Source organism: Podarcis gaigeae (assembly GCF_964106915.1).
Source record: "Podarcis gaigeae genome assembly, chromosome: W".
In the NCBI taxonomy this organism is placed as follows: domain Eukaryota; kingdom Metazoa; phylum Chordata; class Lepidosauria; order Squamata; family Lacertidae; genus Podarcis; species Podarcis gaigeae.
Window position 1 is genome coordinate 18,618,192 of NC_139695.1, and position 21,664 is coordinate 18,639,855.

The following is a 21,664-nucleotide window of genomic DNA, read 5'->3' on the forward strand; positions in this document are numbered from 1 at the left end:
GCTATATCTCCCAAAAAGCCCATTGACTGTCACTGGAAATCAAACTTGTTTCAAGTTGGGGTGGGGGGAGAGTAGGCTAGATCAGGGTGGCCCAAATTTTCATACCAAGAGGGTTGTAAGAGTACTTTGACACAGAACCCACAGGCTGCACACTGCCTTGTTATGTGGGGGAGGGGAGAGTGAGGCCATAATTTGACACATGCCCTCCCGCCACCGTCTCAAAGCCAGCTAAGCGAGATGCTAGGCTTTGGGAAGGAGGCACAAGGCTCTGACAATGTCTTACAGCCTTCCCACCTTCTTCCCAAAGCTGGGAAAAACACTAACTAGGCTTGGGGAATGACCTTGCCAGAGCCCTCATGTCTCCTTTCCAAAGTCTTGGCGCCTCAGTTACCCACCTTTGGTAAGGTAGCACAAGGGCTGGGGGTGGGGTTGCATCAAATGTTGCTGAGGGCCGCCAAAAAAAAACGGCATTGAGGGCTGCATGTTGGACAACCCTAGTCTGGTGGGGGGGGGGGGAGAGGGAGGAGCAGGGGGGTATGTGAGCTAAGCTGGAAGTGGAGAGACAAAGATCTGCTTGCTCTGTGCTGGATCCAAAGCTGTGACTAATGGGGATTTGCTGAGGTGTCGAAGCTGTGAGAAAACCACTGTTGTTTTTGTCCATGGAGTTTTCTTGGCAGGGATACTGGAATGGCTTGCCGGTTCCTGCTCCAGGTGGATTACATTTAGTCAAAACTCTCCACTATGACCTGTCCGTCTTGGGTGGCCCTGCACGGCATAGCTCATAGCATCTCTGAGTTATTCAAGCCCCTTTGCCACAACAAGGCAGTGATCCATGAAGGACCAAACTGCGGGAGGCAGTGGAAGACAGGAGTGCCTGGCGTGCTCTGCTCCATGAGCGGTAGCCTCGTAATCTGGCGAACCGGGTTCGCATCTCCGCTCCTCCACATGCAGCTGCTGGGTGACCTTGGGCCAGTCACACTTCTCTGAAGTCTCTCAGCCCTGCTCACCTCACAGAGTGTTTGTTGTGGGGGAGGAAGGGAAAGGAGAATGTTAGCCGCTTTGAGACTCCTTAAAGGGAGTGAAAGGCGGGATATCAAATCCAAACTCCTCTTCTTCTTCTTCTTCCATGGGGTCACGAAGAGTCGGACACGACTAAACGACTAAACACACAAATAAAACCACACATTCTAAAGATACCACAGTCTGCACTGACCTCCAGTCCAAGGAAACTAAACCCTGGGTAAGCACAGGAACCCCTGGAGTTTCTCACTTCTCAGAGATTGGGATGGCATATAACAATATCATTATTCCTCAGATAGACTTGAGATCTTTGCAGTCTGCTTGAGAGACTGTTGAAGGTCACACAGTACATTTTTAAGGTGCTTTAACTGTACCCCGGAAAATGAAATTGCTTCTTAATGGGTCAGTATTTTATTTTTATATTTTTACTGTTTTCTGAATGGTAGCTAACTAGCTGGGAAATCTCTGGTGATTTCTCTTCAGTGTTAGACATCAGAGGTTTGACAAGGTAACCCCTCCCCCCACAGTCCCACCAACTAAAGGGAGAATGAGGTTGGACTAGGTGACACTTTGGGTCCATTCCAACTCTACAATTGTACGATTCTATGAAGCTGATGTAAAGGGAGGAACATTAGGAATACTGTGTGCAGTTCTGGTCACCACACCTCATAAAGGACATTGTAGAGCTGGAAAAGGTTCAGAAAAAGGCAACCAAAATGAACATGCTGTGGAATGACTCCCCTATGAGGAACAATTACAACATTGGGTGGGGGGGGTAGCTTAGAAAAAAAGTTGAACATTTGTTACAAGCTGTGAGGGCTGTTAGAGTTAGGCATTGGAAAGATCTCTCCAGTGTCAAATTGGCATCAAGTGGTATGGGATACAGTGTTACTAGAAAAAACAAATTAACAAACAAGCTGAGCTCAGACGAAGAAAGAGAACTTTACTGCGGTGTGGTCTGATTTTATATTTACTAATATTAATATTGGTATAAAATAAGGTTTGGTTGACATAGGCTTTCCTTTTCACATGATATACAACAAATGATGCTTGAATTGTTATGTTTAAATTTTTAAATTTATTTTGAAATCACCCATTCTGAGAGAAGTGAGTAACAAACTTACCTGACCAGTGGATAATATTTTGGCACGGTATACACTGTGGTGGTGGAGTTTCATTTGTTTTATAAAATATAATAGTAACAACAACAACAACAACAACAACAACAACAACAACAACAACAACTTACTTCTGTTTTACATTGACCCCTTCTTTAACCCGTTTATCAGCTGCCAACCTTTTGCAAAGTCGGTTTGTTCCTTTAAAGTGTATAATAATGTTTTGACAGCTGCAGTATTTTTTCTTTTCATTTCTTATAATTTAATAGTTTTTTTTTAAAAAAAAAAGAGAGAGAAAAGTTGAGTAAGAAGGACATAATAGGTGTTTATAAAATTATGCATGGCCTAGAGCAGGGATGTCCAACAGGTCGATCGTGCCCTACTGGTAGACCCCCAGGAGGTTTTGGTAGATCGCTGTCGATTGCTGGGTCCCTTTTCTTACTGTTGGTAAAATAGAATCTGCCCCGCCCCCTTGCCCCACCCTCCATTGTTGCACTATCTGCAGAACAAACAACAGAAAAAAAGCTCAACAACTTTGACCTGAACCAGTTCACTTTGACTAGTTCACTGCCAGTTTTTAATTCTGTGAGTAGATCACAGTCTCTTTGGAGTTGGCCACCCATGGCCTAGAGCAAGGGTCTGCAACCTTTAAGACAAAAAGAGCCACTTGGACCCATTTCCGAAGGGAAAAAAACCGGGAGCCGCAAAACTTGTCATTATAAAAATAACTTTTTTGTCACTTTTTTATTATTTCTTTGTTTGACCCCTCAGAATTACTCCTCCTCATAGAAATAAATGTTAAATTAACAAGTTACCTTTTTGTGTGTGTGCGTTCTTCACTCCCCTTCAAAACAGTGACCAGCGTACATGCCCCCTTTCAATGTAGCGGGCGGGCGGGAAGGTGACGTCGGGACGGTGCGTGACTAACGCATGCACTGCCCCCATGCGACGTCACAGCCAGTACAGCGCCCGCCACAGTGGGGAGTGTCGGGGAGCACAATGCGCCTCCTCCCCTCGCTAGTATCCGCCCCGGAGCCGCGGCAAAGGTGTAAAAGAGCCACATGCGGTTCCGGAGCCGCGGGTTGCAGACCCCTGGCCTAGAGGAAGTGGACACAGAAAAGCTTTTCCCGCTTTTTTCTAACACTGGAAGCCATAGACTTCCAGTGAAACTGCTGAATGTTGGAAGGTTCAGGACAGATAAAAGGAATTCCTTCTTCACACAGTGCACTGTTAAACCGTGGAACTCTCTCTCTTGCAGGTCTACTTCTACTTCTTCCCGAATCTGAGCAATCTGTTATCTGAACATGCTCTTGTGTGGGCAGGCGAGGGGTATATATATATATCGGCGGGGAGGGCGGGGAGATCCAGCCAGGCACGGAAGCAGGTACGCAGCTTCCCTCCCAAGCCTCCTTGGGCTTGGGAGGGAAGCTGCGCGCCCGTCAGCCTAATCTAACCAGTACACCGTACCGGCTCCCCCTGTCAAACAGACAGTTGAAGACAAACTCAGCCTTGCTTCCACTTAACGTTAACCGCCAATGTAGTCAACCCATGTCTCTCAGCAATCTATCCCTGCCCAGTATAGGAAACAGATGCTTGGCCACTTCAGTGTACCCGCTCCCTCCAAGTGTGACCCACGTTCTTACAGACATACTATGAGAACACAACCACACACAGCTTACTGAACTTGAGCAAAGAATGGCAGAGGTGTGACATCCCTGGACAACCGAGTTCCTGTTGCTAGTCCCCTAAGAAGGCAGCCAGAAGGCAACTCACACAGTGTGCTGGAGGCAGAGAGCAGAAGTGCTGGTGAAAAGTGCCTGTAGATCAAGCAGCATCAACTTTCTACACCAAATTTGAAGAGAGGTGCTCCTGAAAGTAGGTGCCCCTCGCTTCTTTTGGAATAGATTCTGGAAAGTGGATGTTTTTCTAGATTGTTCAATTTCAGAATTCTTATTAAACGTTGTTCTCCCACTCTTTACCTAAAAAGTTCAGGCAAGCTTCCCTGAGCATCTAGGAGCATTTTCGCTCATTTTTAAAATACTGATGCATTTCTTAATATATGTGATTTTTGCATTCTGTTATCTTCCTGACACTCATTTTAACTGCAGATAATGAAAGACAACATCTCTTTAATTGCCAATAATGGAATGCAGATCTCGAAAGAGGTGCAAATTGCATGCTATGAAAATATTTGCCATCTACTTATTCTGAATAATCAATAGTACAGTGGTACCTCAGGTTACATACGCTTCAGGTTACAGACTCCACTAACCCAGAAATATTACCTCGGGTTAAGAACTTTGCTTCAGGATGAGAACAGAAATCGTGCAGTGGCGGCACGGCGGCAGCAGGAGGCCCCATTAGCTAAAGTGGTGCTTCAGGTTAAGAACAGTTTCAGGTTAACAACAGACCTCCAGAACGAATTAAGTTCTTAACCCGAGGTACCACTGTAGTCAACTTCATTGTTGTTTTGAGAGAAAGAGGTTCAGAACAAAACCTGTCCCGTTTGTAAGTCTTAAATAAGAGACCCCAGCAGGAAGGACCTTGCATGGAAGAAGCCAGACAACCCCAATTTTCTCAGGCTGAGAGTGATGCAAGTCAGCAGAAGGAGATCCATAGTTGCTGCAGTATGAATACACTGACAATCACCGTATCATGCTTAGAGAGGCCCAACCCAAATAAGCAAGGGCAACTGCAGCAGAAAACAGATTTGCACCATAACATGAAAGGAGATGGGTTTTTTTGCACTGTTTTCTGTGATGTCTGATCCTTCAGATAAGGAGTAAAGTGTGTGAGAGAGAGGGGGAATGCAAGAACTGTTCCTTACCTGGCAAGGCTTTTGCCCATTTCACGACATGCACCAGTTGCCTCTCACCTAGCTCATTCAAGCTGGTCAAGAGGGCAGCAAAGGAGTCAGGCTGGGTGTTGTCATGGCCAGCGCACACCACCCCTGGCTCAATAGCCTCCAGGACATAAAGGAAGATGGGCTGGCACTCCAGGCTCTCAATGCGCATCATGGACATCTTTGGGGCTTGCTCCTCCATGGGGCTGGAGGAGCCAGCTGCCTCCTCTTCCTCTTGCATCTTCAGGTTTCCCAGCTTCTTCAACTTGTGGGCTGCAGCAAGTAACAAGAACATAAGAACATGAAAACAGAAGAACAGCCTGGTTGGATCAGACCAGTGACCCATCTAGTCCAGAATCCTGTTCTCACAATGGTGAAATACCCCCAAAGAACCTAGATATACTGCTCCTGGACCTGGAGGTTCCATAAGAATGTCAAAAAAGCCTCGCTGCTGGAAGAGTGCCCGCCCTGAGCAGCGTTTCCATATGCTCCACCACTGTTGCCTAGTGGCCATCAATAGCCCTCTCCTCCTCCATTAAAGCCATCTTAGTTGGTGGCTATCACTGCCTCCTGTGGGAGCGAGTTCCATAGTTCAACTATGTACCGGTACTTTGTAAAGAAGTTTAGTCAGAAAACATTGCACTGTGGGTTAGGGTTAGGGTTACGATACAATATCTTTATTGTCATTGTCCCATACAGAACAACGAAATTGAAAATCTACACAAAACATTCAAAACCCAACAAGCCTCCTATCCCAGCTATCCCAGCCTGGTTAGCACCCTAAAAATTCTGATACCCATTTTTAAATACAATATACTCCCATACAGACTCCTTACAATGCGTTTAAACCGTTAGGGTTAGGGTTATGGAATGCCATTAATTCCCAGATTCATTTATATCCTGAGAGGACTTCCAGTTTTTATATCTAGATCATATTTTCAAAAGATAAACTCATTGTTTAGGAAATGCCTTTGGGGCTCAGCGACACCAAGAATATACTTGCAGAGAATGCAGCTACAAATTAAAGAAGGCGGTTTCAGAATCCCAAATTTTGAATTATATCACTATGCTTATCTACTGTCAAGTGCTAAATATTGGAATCCCACTGTTGGCCCTAATTTTCCAATGTGGGCAATCCTAGAATATATGTACATAACACCTTTGGCTGGTTGAACAATACTAGGATCAAAATATTTGAAATCTCAGGTGACACTGTAAACAATTAACTCACTTAGAAGAATATGGAATATATTGACTAATAAACACAATTTCGATCCATTTTCACATGCTAAACTTATTCTGTGGGGGAGCCCCACACTAAGAATTGCAAAAAAGATGGTGATCTGGAAAAATTGGGTGGAAGTAGGTATATTGACATTGGACCAACTGATAGATAAAGAAGATTAATTTTATACTTTTGCTGTTTTAAGACAAAAGTCTCATCTATCAGATGCAGCCCAATGGCAATATCTTCAACTACAACATCTCCTAACATGTGTGTTTGGGCAGTCAGCCCTTTCAGCTTCTGAGATACCTGAGATACTAGACTAGAGCAATTGGACAACATATTCAAAAATAAAAAAGCCAGCAATTACTTTTTATAGATATCTATTAACAATACACACACAATTAATATGTAGACTGTAAGAAATGATTGGAATAAAGAATTGGAACTTTCAATATTACCCAGACAGTGAGAAAATGTATTAGAGGCAGCAATGTCTCATCAACAAGCAATCTCTCCTTCATCCAGTGTTATCAGTGGTGAGACTCATAACTCTAAGAAAATTGAGTCTGATTTTGTTCCTGACTAGGACACTGACTCTCCTGTATTTAGACAAATAGAAGAAGGTGGAGGACTGCTATTGCTGATGCCGAAGAAGCTGTTTTGAAAGCACCTGCTTGTGAACTTAAATACTGCTACATACCAGCAGTACTTCTAAATGAAACAGCTTGGTTGAATGTTGGCACAGAGCCTGGGCCGAGATATTTGGCTCTGCAGATGGTTCAGCTTAAAGCAATTAAGGCAGTTGGGAGGTAACTCCCCTCTCAAGATGCCATGGGAAATCGGGAGCTGGCAACGAGCCACAGCAGAAGAGGTAACCAATAGAACTTATGTGAGATCGAGGCCCTGTGGAGGTAAGGGCCCTCTATTTGGAAGGAGAGTCAACATTCATCCCCCAGGTGGCAGCTGGGGCTTGGACAAGGCCAACCTGAACCCTCCGGGTCTGTGGCACCCGAGACAGAATCGACCCAGGTGTCAGCTGGGGGCTGAACTGTCCCAGAGGCAGAGGCGCTGATGCTAGCAGTTTCTGGCTCGGCGGTGGAGGGTGATGGTGTGACAGAGGTCTCTTCCCCCTCTGGAAGTACCATCTCGCGACCCCCAAGAACACCGGCTGTGGGGGGAAATCTGAGGACTTTGATGCAAAGAGATACATCTTCCTTGATACTTTAAGTGGCATCGCAACAGCAAGGGACGGGCCCCCCTGAGACCATTGGGCACAATATTCATATTGAATAGGACATTTACAGAATCAGCCCCCCGTTCCTTTTGGTTGTTCCCCGATGCTGTCTGGTTTTCCAGATTGTTTGAACAGACTTGAGCTGGCCCCCAATTCCACAGGAATCTTTCTGGGGCCCAGGGCTGCCAGAAACATGGAAACATGGTGGAAAGAATCGGCCATGACTGACACCAACCTTCCCCTGCCTCAGCTTTTAAGTTCAGAGGCTAGCAAGAATACCACCTTCTTCACTGGCTGCAAATAACACCTCATGCGGGATCCTGGTCGGACATTAAGGGTGAAAGGAAACTTTTCCTTTTCCTTTTTCCTTTGTTGTTTGCTTCCGTTTTTAGGGATAGTTTATGGTAATAGTTATTGTGCTACTGTCACACTTAAGTTCTATCAGCCTATAGTTAGATGTTTAATTGTTGTTTTTTGTTTAGTTACATGGTCCCTCACCTTCGAATGTGTGTTACATGGTAGCTTTGTTTAGTTTGTGAGCTGTTTTGCAGTTTAATTTAAATTAGTTAGTTAAAACTGCAATAGAAGGTTGTCAAATAATGTAATAGTCATGTTGATAACTAGATAACTACCTGCTGTCTAGTCGGCCTATCTTATTTGATTATTTTGTGTGCATCGAGTTGTTGATATTATAAGTAGAATAGTAAGCTGGGAAAGAATAACATCAATGCTATCAAAGGAGGCAAGAATGAGGCTTGGATTTACTACCGTGGAGGGGCAAGGGAGGTATGGCAGTGGGGGCAGACTCTATAGGTGAAGAGGTTTGAGATATGGATAAGCTTGTACCCCTTCCAATCTGTGCCCCATCCCAAGGGACAAAGGTAAGGTAGCAAGGATTACTCACCTCCATCACTGGTGTTGTGCAATGCGAGGTCTATAGGCCATAAAACCGCCACCCTGTGAAATTTCTTTACCTCACAGGGGGTTGACCTGGCTTGTGTGACGGAGACCTGGGTGCACGAAGGGGAAACAGTTGCCTTACGAGAGATGGCGCCCCCGGGTTTCTCCACCCTCCACCAGTCGCAGACCGTGGGCCGGGGGGGAGGGGTGGCAATGTTAATCCAGGAAGATTGTTCTTTCAGGGCTCTACCTGTCGGGATTCACAGAATGCTGTGTGAGATATTAAGTCTGCAGGCTTGTGTTTGCTAGCTGATGCAACTGGCTGATGCAATCAGCCTGCAATACTTTCTATGGAGGTGTTGGGTCAGAATGACTCAGCAGTAATATGCTGTCAGTTGATTGGCTGTCATTGGTTTAAAAGGGAAATCTGTCCAGCAGTAAGGTGGTGGTGTAGAGGAGTGTGGTGAGAGAGAGAGAGAGAGAGAGAGAGAGAGAGAGAGTGTGTGTGTGTTAGAGGTCTTCCTATTTGCCTTAAGGTGCAGCCAGGTACTCTATTTGACTGTATGAACTGCTTGTGTATTATAGCCAGTAGATATTTGTGTGTTTGTGTGTGTGTGTGTGTGTGTGTGTGTGTGTGTGTGTATCACAATAAATATACTGGACTGAAGAACCTGGAACTCTGAGCATTTTTGCTAAAGCGCTGCGGAGAATTTGCGACAGGATTATGGGCCCAGCATGCTTCTGCTGCACAAGAATACAGGTAGCAGTTATCTATCCGTGGGTGCTGGAGGTGAGCTGCAGGTATGGAGCAGTCCAGAGCTGGCATATTGCTGGAGAAGCTGACGGCCACAAACTACAGCATCTGGTCGGTCCGCATGCAACACTTCCTCAAGCGTGAGGGCCTGTGGAGGGTGGTGGAAACTCCACCGCAGCCCCCTGAGGAGGATGAGGACGACGATGAAAAGCTGGGACAAGCAGAGGCCCAGCTAGAAAAGTATGAGAAAGCCTTGTCTACGATCATCCTTGAAGTGGACGACAGCCAGCTAGTCTACGTAGCAGATAAGGTGACGGCAAGTGAGGCGTGGAATGCACTCAGGGCTGTCCATGTGCGAGAGACAGCTGGCTTGCTGATAACACTGACCAGGAGAATGTACTGGTGTCAGATAAAACTGGGTGACTCCCTGGTAAACCACCTAAAGTTCCTAACAGGCTGTTTCCAGGAGCTAGCCTTAAGAGGGAGGCCTGTGGAGGAAGAGGACAAAGTATTTATAGTCCTGAGTTCCCTTGATGACAGCTATGATATGCTGGTGAATTCCCTCGAGTCGGTAGAGACTGATAAGCTGACTCTGGAATACGTTACCGGATGGTTGTATGTAGAGGACAGGCATGCAAAGCGAAAGACGACCTCAGCCCAGCTGTCGGAGCATTCCAGAGGGAACAACAGCGGGGATGAGCAGAGGTGTCGGGAGCCAGAGAAACAGCCAGGAGGAGCTGCTGCAGACCAGCCGGTGGTCAACAAAGTAAAAAAGTGGTTTTGCTGCAAGTCCAGTGGACATCTGCTTCAAGACTGCTCGAGAAAACAACAAAAACAGCAGAAGTGCAGAGGCAGCAGAGAGAGTCTACCACCTGGGTGTCTGCAGATGGCCAAGAAAATGAAGAGCTGTGGGTTCTGGACAGCGGAGCTTCTCAAACTTTTTGTAAAAGAAAAGCATTGCTGATTGATGCTAGGGCTTCAAACAAAAAGCATGTAAGTCTTGCTACAGGCCAGAAAGCTAATGTGATCTGTGAGGGGGAGATTGTGTTCCCACAGCTGGGACACACATTCAGGAATGTGTTGTGTGTGCCTAGTTTGCAAAACAATCTCCTGAGTATTCCTGACTTGGCAACAGCAGGCTTTGATATAAACTGTACGAGATCAGTGCCAGATAAAGCAAAATGGGGCAGTGTTGGCAAATGCTAACCTTAGACCTAATATGTATGTACTACGGTGTGAGTCTAAGGTTGTGAATGTGCACAATGTCCCAAGCCACGATATGTGTATTCATTTCCTGCACAGGCGTCTGACTCATGCTAGCTTTAAGGTGCTGAACAAAACCTTGGAGTTGGGGGGGGGGATGAAAAACATTAAAAGTTGTGATAATTACTTAGATTGCAATATTTGCAAGGAGGTTAAAAGCAGGGCTTTCCCAGTAGCAAGAGCAAGCCAGAGAGAAACCAAAAAACCACTGGAGTTGATTCATGCTGATGTAACTGGTCCTTTTCCACCAAGTGTCTCCCATAACAAGTATTGTTTAATCCTAGTGGATGACTATTCTAGGTTCAGCTGGGTCTACCCACTAAAGCAAAACTCTGAAGTTGCCCAAACTTTGAAGTTCTGCATAAGAAGGGTAGAAAGGCAGCTTGGCCAAAAGGTGTGCTCTATTCAGACAGACAGGGGAGGAGAATTTATGGTAAGCTCCCTAAGAAACTGGTTGCGATCCCAAGGGATTAAACATAGGACTACCAACGTGGCAACTCCTCAGGAGAATGGAGTAGCAGAGCGTAGGGGAGGTGTCTTGCAGACACAAATGAAAGCATTGTTAGCAGACGCAAATCTTCCAAAATATTGGGCTGAGAGTATTAAGACAGCCAATTATATTGGAAATTGTTTGTGGTCAAGGGTATTAGACAACATACCATACAAGATTCTCTATAACAAAAGTCCCAGTTTGCAACATTTAAGAATTTTTGGGACAAAGGCATGGGTTGACATACCTGTAAAAAAACGAAGCAAAGGTGGGAAAAGGGCACAGCAGTTGCTATTTCTTGGATATGAAAGTGGAACGAAATCTTACAAGTTTGAAGACGATAAAAATCTTTTGAGTTATAGTCAGTCAGCCAGCTTTAATGAACAAAGAAATTGGCCCAAGATACATGCAAACCAACTGCCAGAAAAGGTTTTACTGCTGAGCGTACCTGATAAGGCAGTTGAAACAAAGCTAAGAATTGGCAGCACTCCCAGGGAAATTGAAAGGGAGGGGGTAAAGACTGAGCAATTTTCTACAGCTGCTTGCATGGAGCGGGGGGGGGGGGAGTGCAACCGGGACAGGAGGAGGTAAATCTCCAGAGTCACTCCACCCCAAAAGTAGTCCTGAAGGTAGCCCAGGGGGTGAGATTAATGAACCAAGGAGGTCTGAAAGAAGTAATAAAGGTCAACCTCCAGCCCATTATGGGTTCCCAGTCACCATAAACCAGGTTTGTGTAACTGAGCCAGAAAACTTTGAAGTGCAAGAGTTACCTACTCTAGAGAAAGAGGCGTGGTTAAAGGCAATGAAGGCATAGTATAACTCTCTGCTAAACAACAATGTGTTTGTACCTACCGAATTGCCTGAAGGTAAAAAGCCCATAAGCTGTAAGTGGGTTTTTAAAGTGCAAAAGCTGGCTGATGGTGGTTGTCAAAGGAAAACAGTCCTTCAATGGCTGGGCTCGTTCCTCTCTGGTGAGGGACAGAGGGTGGCGCTGGGGGGGGGGGGAGTTGTTGTTGTGCTACTCCTTTGTGTGTGGAGTGTTAGGATATTGATGTTCCGTTCCACCTTAAGAACAGGCGTGTGGAGTTGTTGTATGTCACATGTCTGTTTACTTCCAGTACAGCCTGCAGGGAACTTCCATTGTGTGTAGCTTTTGCTGATGCTTCCTGCTCCCTTGGACACATCCCAATATGGAGTACCACTGGGCACAATTCTCTCTCCGATGCTTTTTAACATCTCTCAGGGGTTCAGGAGCAGAGGCACAGGGAAGAGAGGAGATGGAGAGCGAGGGGGAGGAATCCGAGGGGAACGCAGGAGATGAAAGTGGTCCGAGGGATTCCATGAGCCTCTTCAGCGAATCGGAAGATTCACAGAAGGGGGCGCCAGCGGCCAAGGGCAGGGCGTTCCCAAGGGGAACACTCCAGGAGCAAGGGGGCAGCAGGGACTCCCAGAGCAGTAGTTGGAAATCAGGACCAGCTTCCCCACCAGAGCGGAGTGGGGGGGAAGAGTCCCAAGCATCGGGGCCAGTGCATTCCCCACCAGGGAGAGAAGACGAGACAGGGCTGACCACGCCTCCATCGGAGAGTCTGACAACGGGGGGAAGGTCAGATCCGGCCAGTGTCCCGGAAGGGGGAAGCAGTGACACAAGCAGTGTGACGGTTAGGAGGTCACTGGGTTGGCGCGAGAGGCAAGTTCAAATGTACAGGAGCGCGGGACAGCAGAGAATGAGGATTGGGAACCTGGTCCTAAAGCCCACCGGAGGGAGGGGGAGGAGCTGAGCGACTCAGCGTCGGAAGAGTCCAGAAAGGGCAATGCCCCAGCGGGCAGGAGGACCCAGAGGAGGAGAGAACAGCGCAGAAGGTGGAGCAGGGCTAGGATCTTAAACTGGTGCGGAAGGGGAAGTGATTCAGACGGGACTTTGCCGATCTAAGGTCTAAGACGTAGGGCTGCACGCTCTGGCGTTGAAATGGAAACTAAACTTCAGTAAAGACTTTTGTACATTACATCAACCTGGCGTTGGTCCTCTGTGAGCTGGGATCTAGAGGCAGCTCTGACAACATCTATATGTGCCCCCTCAACCAGCTTGTCCGGAATTTTGGTTTGGGCTGTCATCAGTATGCTGATGACACCCAGCTGTATCTGTTGATGGACAGCCACCCTGACTCGGCCCCAGACACAATGTTCAGATGTTTGGAAGCTGTGGCTGGAAGCTTCATGGGAGCCAGATGAAGTTAAATCCTTTGAAGACAGAGGTCCTTTGGCTGGGTTGAGATTATATGGGGTTGGGGGGCCAACTCCCATCCCTTGTGGGGGCACAATTAGTGCCAGCGCCTTCCGTCAAGAGTCTGGGTATAAACTTCGACGCCTCCCTTTCTATGGAGGTGCAGGTTACAGCTATAACAAAGGTGGCATTTTTCATCTCCGTCAGGCTAAGCAGTTGGTCCCTTACCTCTCTCGCCTTGACCTCGCCACTGTGATCCATATGACGGTCACCTCCAGGCTTGATTATTGTAACTCTCTACATGGGGTTGCCCTTGAAACTGACCCAGAAACTCCAGCAGGTGCAAAATGCCGTGGTGAGACTCTTTATGGGGTCTTCGCCATGGGATCACATTCACCCAGTGCTATACCTGCTGCACTGGCTCCTGGAGTACAGGATCAGGTTTAAGATGCTGGTTTTAACTTTAAAGCCCTATATGGCCTAGGACCCTTGTACCTACGGGACCGCCTCTCCTGGTATGTCCCACGGAGGACCTTATGGTCTGCAAATAACAACACCCTGAAGATTCTGGGCCCCAGGGAGATTAGACTGGCCTCGACCAGAGCCAGGGCCTTTTCGGCTGTGGCCCGAGCCTGGTGGAACGCTCTCTCACAAGAAACCAGGGCCCTGTGAGATTTGACATGCTTCCGCAGGGCCTGCAAGATGGAGTTGTTCCGCCAGGCTTTTGGTCAGGGTTCAGTCTGACTCATTTTCTCTTTGTATATAACAAGCACAAAGGAGGTTTCCCAGCCTGCTCACAGGTCCTTACAATATCAGTGGAAACAGTTGGTCCTGGCAAGTATTAACCCTTTCAATTTTAACCTGAGGATTGTCATTTGTCCAGTTTTAATTTTAATTTTAATTTATTTGAATTAATTTGGGGGTGCATTTCAATTGATTGATTGATTGTTTTTATGCATATTGTATTATTTATATGATGTTAACTGCTCTGAGCCCAGCTCTGGCCAGGGAGGGCAAGGTACAAATAAATTATTATTATTATTATTATTATTATTATTATTATTATTATTATTCAAGGTGTCATTAGATTTAAAGTTAAGACTAATACAACAGAAAATAATACTTAGAGTTTATTGGACTCCTTTAAAAAGGTAAAGGTAAAGGGTCCCCTGACCATTAGGTCAAGTCATGACCGACTCTGGGGTTGCGGCGCTCATCTCGCTTTATTGGCCGAGGGAGCCGGCGTACAGCTTCCGGGTCATGTGGCCAGCATGACTAAGCCGCTTCTGGTGAACCAGAGCAGCACACGGAAACGCCGTTTACCTTTCCGCTGGGGATTCAAACTGCCGACCTTCTGATCGGCAAGTCCTAGGCTCTGTGGTTTAACCCATAGCGCCATCCACGTCCCTGTTGGACTCCTTTACGGTTGTATAAAAAAGGGTTAGCTAAGATAGCTCAGTGTTGGAGATGTGGCAAGGACAATGCCTCCCTGAAACATATGTTTGTACAGTGTTCCATACTTAACAAGTTTTCAGAGAAAGTGCTGGACTGTGTAACTAAGATTGTGCAGAAAAAGTTAAATCTTTCAGCAGAGAATATTTTATTGAACTATATACCTGCCATATGGAAATTATCAACGGGACAATGAAAATGGATTTTCCGTGCCCTAATGGTGTCCAAGAGATTGATATTGAGGAATTGGAAAAATAAAGGTACGATACCCTTCAATCAATGGCTATTAGGCACAATGGCTATGCTCTGCCCCCACAGTTGGAGGCAGCCATGCTTCCGAATACCAGTGGTTGGAAGCCACAGGAGGGGAGAGGGCTCTTGCACTCAGGTCCTGCTTGTGGGTTTCCCACTGAAGCATTTTGTTGGCCACTGTGAGAACAGGATGTTGGACCAGATGGGCCAATGCCCTGATCCAGCAGGCTCTTATGTTCTTAAGCCCAGTTGGTGGGGGGAAATGAAGAATTTTTAAATGACTGGGGGCATTTCCAAAGAAGACAGAACTAGTGGAGGAAGCACCATGAAGCACTTCCTCCAACCCGCTGAGTCTCCACTGAAACCTGCCCTGCATATTTCCTAATGATCCCCATCCTGTGTCTTCTGCATCATGCGGGGGGCGGGGCATTTTCAGGGGAGAATCAGCAGGTGAATGCTGATTGACGTTACTGACCCATGTTTAACATTTTAATGTATATTGACTATGATTCAAACTCCAAAAATCCACAGGTGGGCAGTACCTTTGTTAGGACCAACCAACCAGTCACAAAAATGAAGCAAGCTTGTGAGTTCACTAGAACTCTTCATCACAACACTTCATGGTGTTACACAAAATGGGGAGGTTGGGAAGAGGTGGGTTAGAAAGTACAAAAATTAAGCTGAATGCTATAATGTCAGGATTAAGGAAGCCTCTGAGCCCAAGCAGCTGCCAGTGTTGGAAGACGGCCCAGAGCAGGGGGCGGGGTTGTCATGGAAACACTCTCTGAGAATGTAGGGAAAAGGCCACATTCTACAGATAGTCTCTCAGACATGGCGTGCCAGCCTTTGAGCATTCAAGAGCGGAGGAAAGGAGGGGTGCAGGAAAGGGGACGTGATATGTCCCAGCTTATGAAGAGAAGGTTGCTCCCACGTTGCTTCCGTAGAAGGAAACACGACACTGAGAACTTAGTTGAGTCATCATCGTAATGGCGACCAGCTCGTTGGAGAGGAGCGCCCGGTAATCTGTTCTTTTCTTGAAATAAACACAACCTTATAAATGAACTGAACTTGTATGTGTCTCACTGCTGTTCACATAAAACAAGCCATGAGGTCAGCTTGAAGATTCAGTACTGAGCTCAGGATTGCAGGAAGAATGAGGGTGCATTCAGATGTGTGGAATACTGTGTTAGTTTTCCTGATTAAAATGCTAGTATTTATCTTCTGTCCCATTTTCTTTCTTTTTAAAAAATATAAGCTTAACTATAAAAGAAAAAAGAAAATATGGTACCAAGTGCTCAAGTGGTTGTCAGTCATCCCAGTACCTTTGCACTCATTGGTCAGAAGAATGGAAAGTGAGATAAAGTTTACTAGGTATGGGGGCCACTAGGGGCGCATTGGAAGATGGCCGACAATACCATCTCTCCGACCCACACGGGGTAATTAAGAGGCTGCTATGGGAGTAGGCAGCCTCCCTTGTTGCCCCAAGGGAATGGGGAACACTGCCCTTGCCTGCTGTGCCCATAAATCATCCCCAAATTCAAAAGAAGGGGGTGAGGGCACTAGGCAGAATGCCCCCGTGTGGACCTTGGCTCTCCTGGACGCTGTCTCTGATCGCGCACTAGCTGCAGCAATTTGGAATAATTAATTACAAAAGAAGCAAATGCACATATTTCAAGTGATGAAGGGGAGTGAAGACTGCTAATTTAAGGGACCTCTGCGAAAGAAGACGATGGGCTGGAGAAACAGGAATATTTTACGATGAAGATACACCAAAGGCTGGGTATGTCGGCAACGGGACTGAATGGGGGGACGGGACCTTTTTTACTTTCCTTCTATGTGATTTACTAAGAGCACCTCCTCATTAGAACCGTCGGTTTAACTGACCCAAGCAGGATGATTAAGGTCTGTGTGGAGATAAACTTTAACCAAAAGTATGCTTTATGGAGATCGAGATGCAGTAAGAGCTTTTGGAATGGCGCAGCAATTAATTCAGAGTCGCCATCTTGCCAAAGGATTTATAGCCGGGAGGAGGAACGGACTTGTTTTCAGACTGCATTCCTGGTGAATCTCCTCAGAGGTTTGAGAAAGGAGGCAGATTGGTGAAGATTAATGACGCTAAGACTGCTTTGATGTATGGAAGTGATGTTATATGGAAAACGTCTGGATATGGCTACTGGATAAAAAAATAATAATATCCACGCAGGATTACAAACTGTTTTAACCAGCTTGTGGAGACTATCAGAGGTCACAAAGAGAAAGGAAAAATATATGAAAATAACAACAAGAGATGTGGAAAAACAATAAGAAAGGACTGGATAGTACTGTGAACATCATATGGTTAGATTTGTGGACATTAAAACAGCAGCAAGAAGCAAGAAGTTGATTGGATCCCCTTCGGAACTTGAAATATGGGTACCCCCAACAAAAAAATTTGGCTGTGTAATTTGGAATTTATGTAATTTGGTTTGATTTGATGTGATTGGTCAGTTAATAAAAAAATATTCTTAAAAAAAAGTTTACTAGGTACTGGGCAACTGGCACACTTTCACTTATAAATACTTCTGGAAATTTTCAATTTTATTTCAATTTTATTTCTTAAAAATGGAAGCAGAAAATTCAGGGGAGGTGCTTTGTGTAAGAGCTAGTTCTGGTATTACTGGTATGTACACACTAGAGAGCTCCACAGATCTTAATTGACTTTTAATTTATTTTAACTTGTTTTAAACCAAGTATTTTATCAACTGTTCTTTTAACTTGGAAGCTGGAGAGCAGAAGAATGCAGAGCTGTGAGATAATCAATAATTAACAAGCCGGAGCTTGTCTTGTCTTGTCAGCATCCCTTTTACTGAGTGGAAGTGTGGAAGGCAGTTGAATCTGACACTGTAACGACTGAGATTTTAACTTGGGCCCTTCTTGCTCAGCCCCTTGAACCTAAAATGTCATCCAGAGGCAAGAAAAGAATCTGGACCAGTCCCAGTAATGATACTGGGGCTCATAAACCCAGTAAAGAAGAAACAGCTGAGGATGGACTCCTATCTCCCCACCGCAAAAACAGCGCCAAGTGTGAGTAATGGATTAATAGCTTCAGGATCCCCTTTAACCTCAAAGAATATGATTCTACAGAAGGCAGCTACAAGTCAAGCTTCTTCTCCGACCCTACAAAGTTTTAGCCCAATTCACTCTCCAGAGGAGGAGGGTTGCAGAGATAATCTCCTGCACCAAGTCTCCTGCACCCCCTGCAACTATATCACCCAACCTCTCCATGAGGTTTGCTTTTTGTCTGCAGAAACTTTGATCCTCACACTGCAACAGCTAAATAACATTGCAAATAAAGTGAACTATTTCCAACAAAGCCTTGACCGGCAAAGCCTGTATGGCAATCAGGGGGTTAAAGCTGCAGTAGAGCAGCCGGCACTTCTAACTACCACTATGTGCTACAGAAAAAACAACAACTCTTAGAAATTCATCAGAATGCCCATAGATGGAACAGCCATAAGGCTATTGTGACATCCCTATCTCAGCTCCTAAATTGTCAAAATAAAACAATTGATCTGGAAGATTTTCACTACTTACCTAGCATAAGATATGCTAAACACATCCTGCTGACTTTCAATCAACCATCTCTCCCTGAAAGACTCACACAAATGAGAAAAATCCTATGGCAATCTCATTACATTCAAACTGTTAAAGTCTTTAGGGAAGCGTCAGTCCATGACCTCATCACTGAAAAGTGACAATTGGTCGTGACCCTACAGATAAGAACCAAAAAACCTTACATTCCAAATGTTGTAAATCTGCCAGCCATGCCAGCAACCAAGAGCCAAAGCATGCTCCTAGGGAGGAAACTACAAACACAGAACTCGTTAATCTGAGGGGGAAATTAGCTAACATCAAAGTAACAACTCTGACACGCCATCCTGGTGCTAGTAGTGACATAGATGTCTAAAGACAACCCATCCCATTGAGCTGCCCACCTATTAAACCACCCTTTGACTCGGACATGTAGGAAGATGTCAGCACACCATTCTGACCTCTTTACTAATAATAGAGGAAGTGATGCAGAGAGTAACTCTTCTGGAAGCTCCGTACCAGTAGTATATAAGGAATCTTTACAACCTCAAGTAACTGATTCCCAAAAGAATCTGCCCTGCAAGCAAAAGAAACCTCTGACAAGCACTGCAGAAGCCCAACCTGAAGATATATCCTCATGTGCTTTCCCATTTCAGAAGCCCTGCCTAGCCCTGAGGGAACCTGATTCACAGGAGAAACAGTTCCCCTCTCCTTGGACAAGTTAAAGAGATGACATCCCTGCTTGCCTGGGATCCACATTTTGCTGCCCATGCTGCGAATTGGTAGAGCACCTTCCCCCTCATCACAGAGTGTGATGGCCTGGGACTTGGGCTCAGACTCAGAACCAGAGGAGTCTCAGTCTGCACTGGATCCTTTGCCTCAGGCATCATCTGAACCAAGTCTGGGGCCTGATCCTAAAGAGTCCCAGTCTGCACAGGCATCATCTGAACCAAGTCTGGGACCTGATCCTGAAGAGTCCCAGTCTGCACAGGTTCCCCTGCAACAAGCACCAGCTGTGCCAAGTCAGGGGCCTGAGCCTGCCCTGGCTCCAGATGCGGGGATTACCTTGTTGCCTTCAGCTGGGCCATCACTTACAGCTGCTCCACTACCAGTTTGGTCAGGGAAGGCTGAGGCGGCCCCTGGGTCTAGTAACCCACTGATATTTCCCGAGCTGCAGAGACTAAGGACTGAGAGAAGGAGAGACCTGACTACTCACAGGAGGAGTGCTCGCCTCCAGGAGAAACAGGGAGGTGAGTCACCAGGGGATCAGGACCGGCCATTACCTGACAAAGATAAAAGGCTGTTGGACCTCGCCTCAGGTTGCAGGAGCAATATTGCTGTATGCCAGATTCTACCATAGATCCTGTACCTGTCCTTGCCTGGTTTCCTGCCTCGTGTCCTGCCTTGGCCCCATTGGACTGACTCCTAGCAGAACCTTCGGATTCTGGACCGGTCCTGGACTGCGTTTCTCGGGTTACCCCCGGGCCAACACAGAGAGAGACACAGTGTAGTGGAAATGGGGAAGACAGTTGTATTTTGAGGAGTTAGGTGGCTTGTCCCTTTCCCTTTAACATCCCCAGTTTGAGGGCTGCTGGATTCTTGTGTTTCACATACCTGTCCGGAGTTTATTGGGTTCTTCTGTGTTGCAGGTGCTGGCTGGATGCCAGCTGCAGGTAGTGGGAGACTCTCAGCCGCTCTGTATTAATCATGAGTAATGCCAGGTGCACTTGATTACATCAAGGCAGACTATAAAAGCCATAGGTGGAAGGGGCCCAGTGAGCTTCTGCCCAGATCAAAGGACCTGATGCTGGGAGACCAACGGTCGGGGTCTTTCTCCTGCTGCTCTACCTGGGGCTCCAGGCAGCTGAAGAGGAGATTGGGTGGTCCCTGTCGGGTATGTTTTGTGTTGTGCTTTGTTTGTTTGTTTGTTTGTTTGTTTGTTAAAAAAAATGTTTTGGTTCCCCTTCCTCCACCTCCTTCCTTTTGCCCTGATATTCTTGGAAAGAACTGTTGCATTTGGCAGCACACACAGTTACAACTATCTCAACCATCACCCAATGCGCAGCTATTGCTCCTGCAAAAATTACCCACCCAGCCTCTGGTTCACAATGTAACTGCTTGACAATCAAGTGACCCGCATATTGTCACCCTTTTATCCTGGAATGTGGCTGGGTGGTTTGCTTCCACCAGAGATCCTTGTTTTAAAGACTTTCTCTCCCATCATTACATCATAATGATCCAGGAAACATGGACAGCGGATGAACTGGTTACTCAATGGATTTCATTCATTCTCAGTTGGGGCAGATCTAGGGGTAAAGCGTGGAAGAGCAAAAGCGGGCCTGGGGGTCCTAGTCTTCACTACTCTATGTGCCATATCAAGCCCTCTCTCCTCATTCAAGTCATATGTCATGGCAGTAATAAACGCTTATTTGCTCCCAATGAGGCAGAAATCTCAGATAAGAACCATGTGGTTTGAACTGGAAATTTATACCACTGATCTTATTTTGTTTAACCCAAATGCATCTGTAGTTTTGGGAGGGGATCTCAATGCCAGATTGGGCCCTAATGATAATGCCCTTTATGCACAGCACAAATGTCCTCCTCCCAACCTTGAAGCAGATGGAATCCTCCTCGCCCGTTGCTCAAAAGATCAGAAATCAAATTTTGCAGGCCTCTGTTTGGCATTTGAAATGGTGCCCTTGAAAGTGACCACCCAGCTGAATTCACCTACCTATCTGGCTCTAGAATGAGTGCTATAGATTATATAACTGTCTCTAGGGACCTCCTCCCTTATGCTATGACCCTAGAAGTCATGCCTAAATTTGACAGTGATCACTTCCCAATCCAGCTACAGTTAAGCCTTCACCCAAGAGACACATACTGAGGACTGTTACCAACCCTTCCTAATGCCAGAAGGAAGAACTTACTACAGAGCGAAGTGGAGCCCTAACTTAAACCAAATGTTAACTGATCTATTGGCCTCAGATCACCTACAGTACCTTCGGTCTGCTCTGATATCTGTAACAAATGGGAAGCCATGAAGAATACCTGGACACGACTTAGTCAGGCAATCAAATCCAATGATTCGGCCACATTCTGGCATATCACATCTAGCCCACAAGGCAATGGCCCAACCATGGTGGACTGTCACATCCCCTCAGTGACCTGGGAGGCACATTTTCAGGAACTTTACTCGGATACCTCTGCTGAAAATGGAAGATATAGCCAAACTATAGAAAATCTGCCTATGTGGGCTCCAGTGACAGTGAAAGAGATTAAGAATTTGGTAGCTCAGCTAAGATTGGGGAAGGCCCCAGGAG

At 46.1% G+C, this 21,664-nt stretch overlaps 1 protein-coding gene across 1 annotated transcript in view; it reads right to left on the bottom strand.

The window, feature by feature from the left end:
- Window positions 1-3,657: 3,657 nt before the first annotated feature.
- LOC310836047 (androgen receptor-like) overlaps window positions 3,658-21,664 on the bottom strand; it is a gene marked incomplete at its 5' end in the record, with an annotated part of 221,386 nt that continues 203,379 nt past the window's right edge. The window contains 1 exon segment of the mRNA XM_083720982.1: window positions 3,658-5,253. Coding sequence (XP_083577108.1) covers window positions 4,910-5,253 — 344 coding nt within the window. The 3' untranslated portion in view covers window positions 3,658-4,909.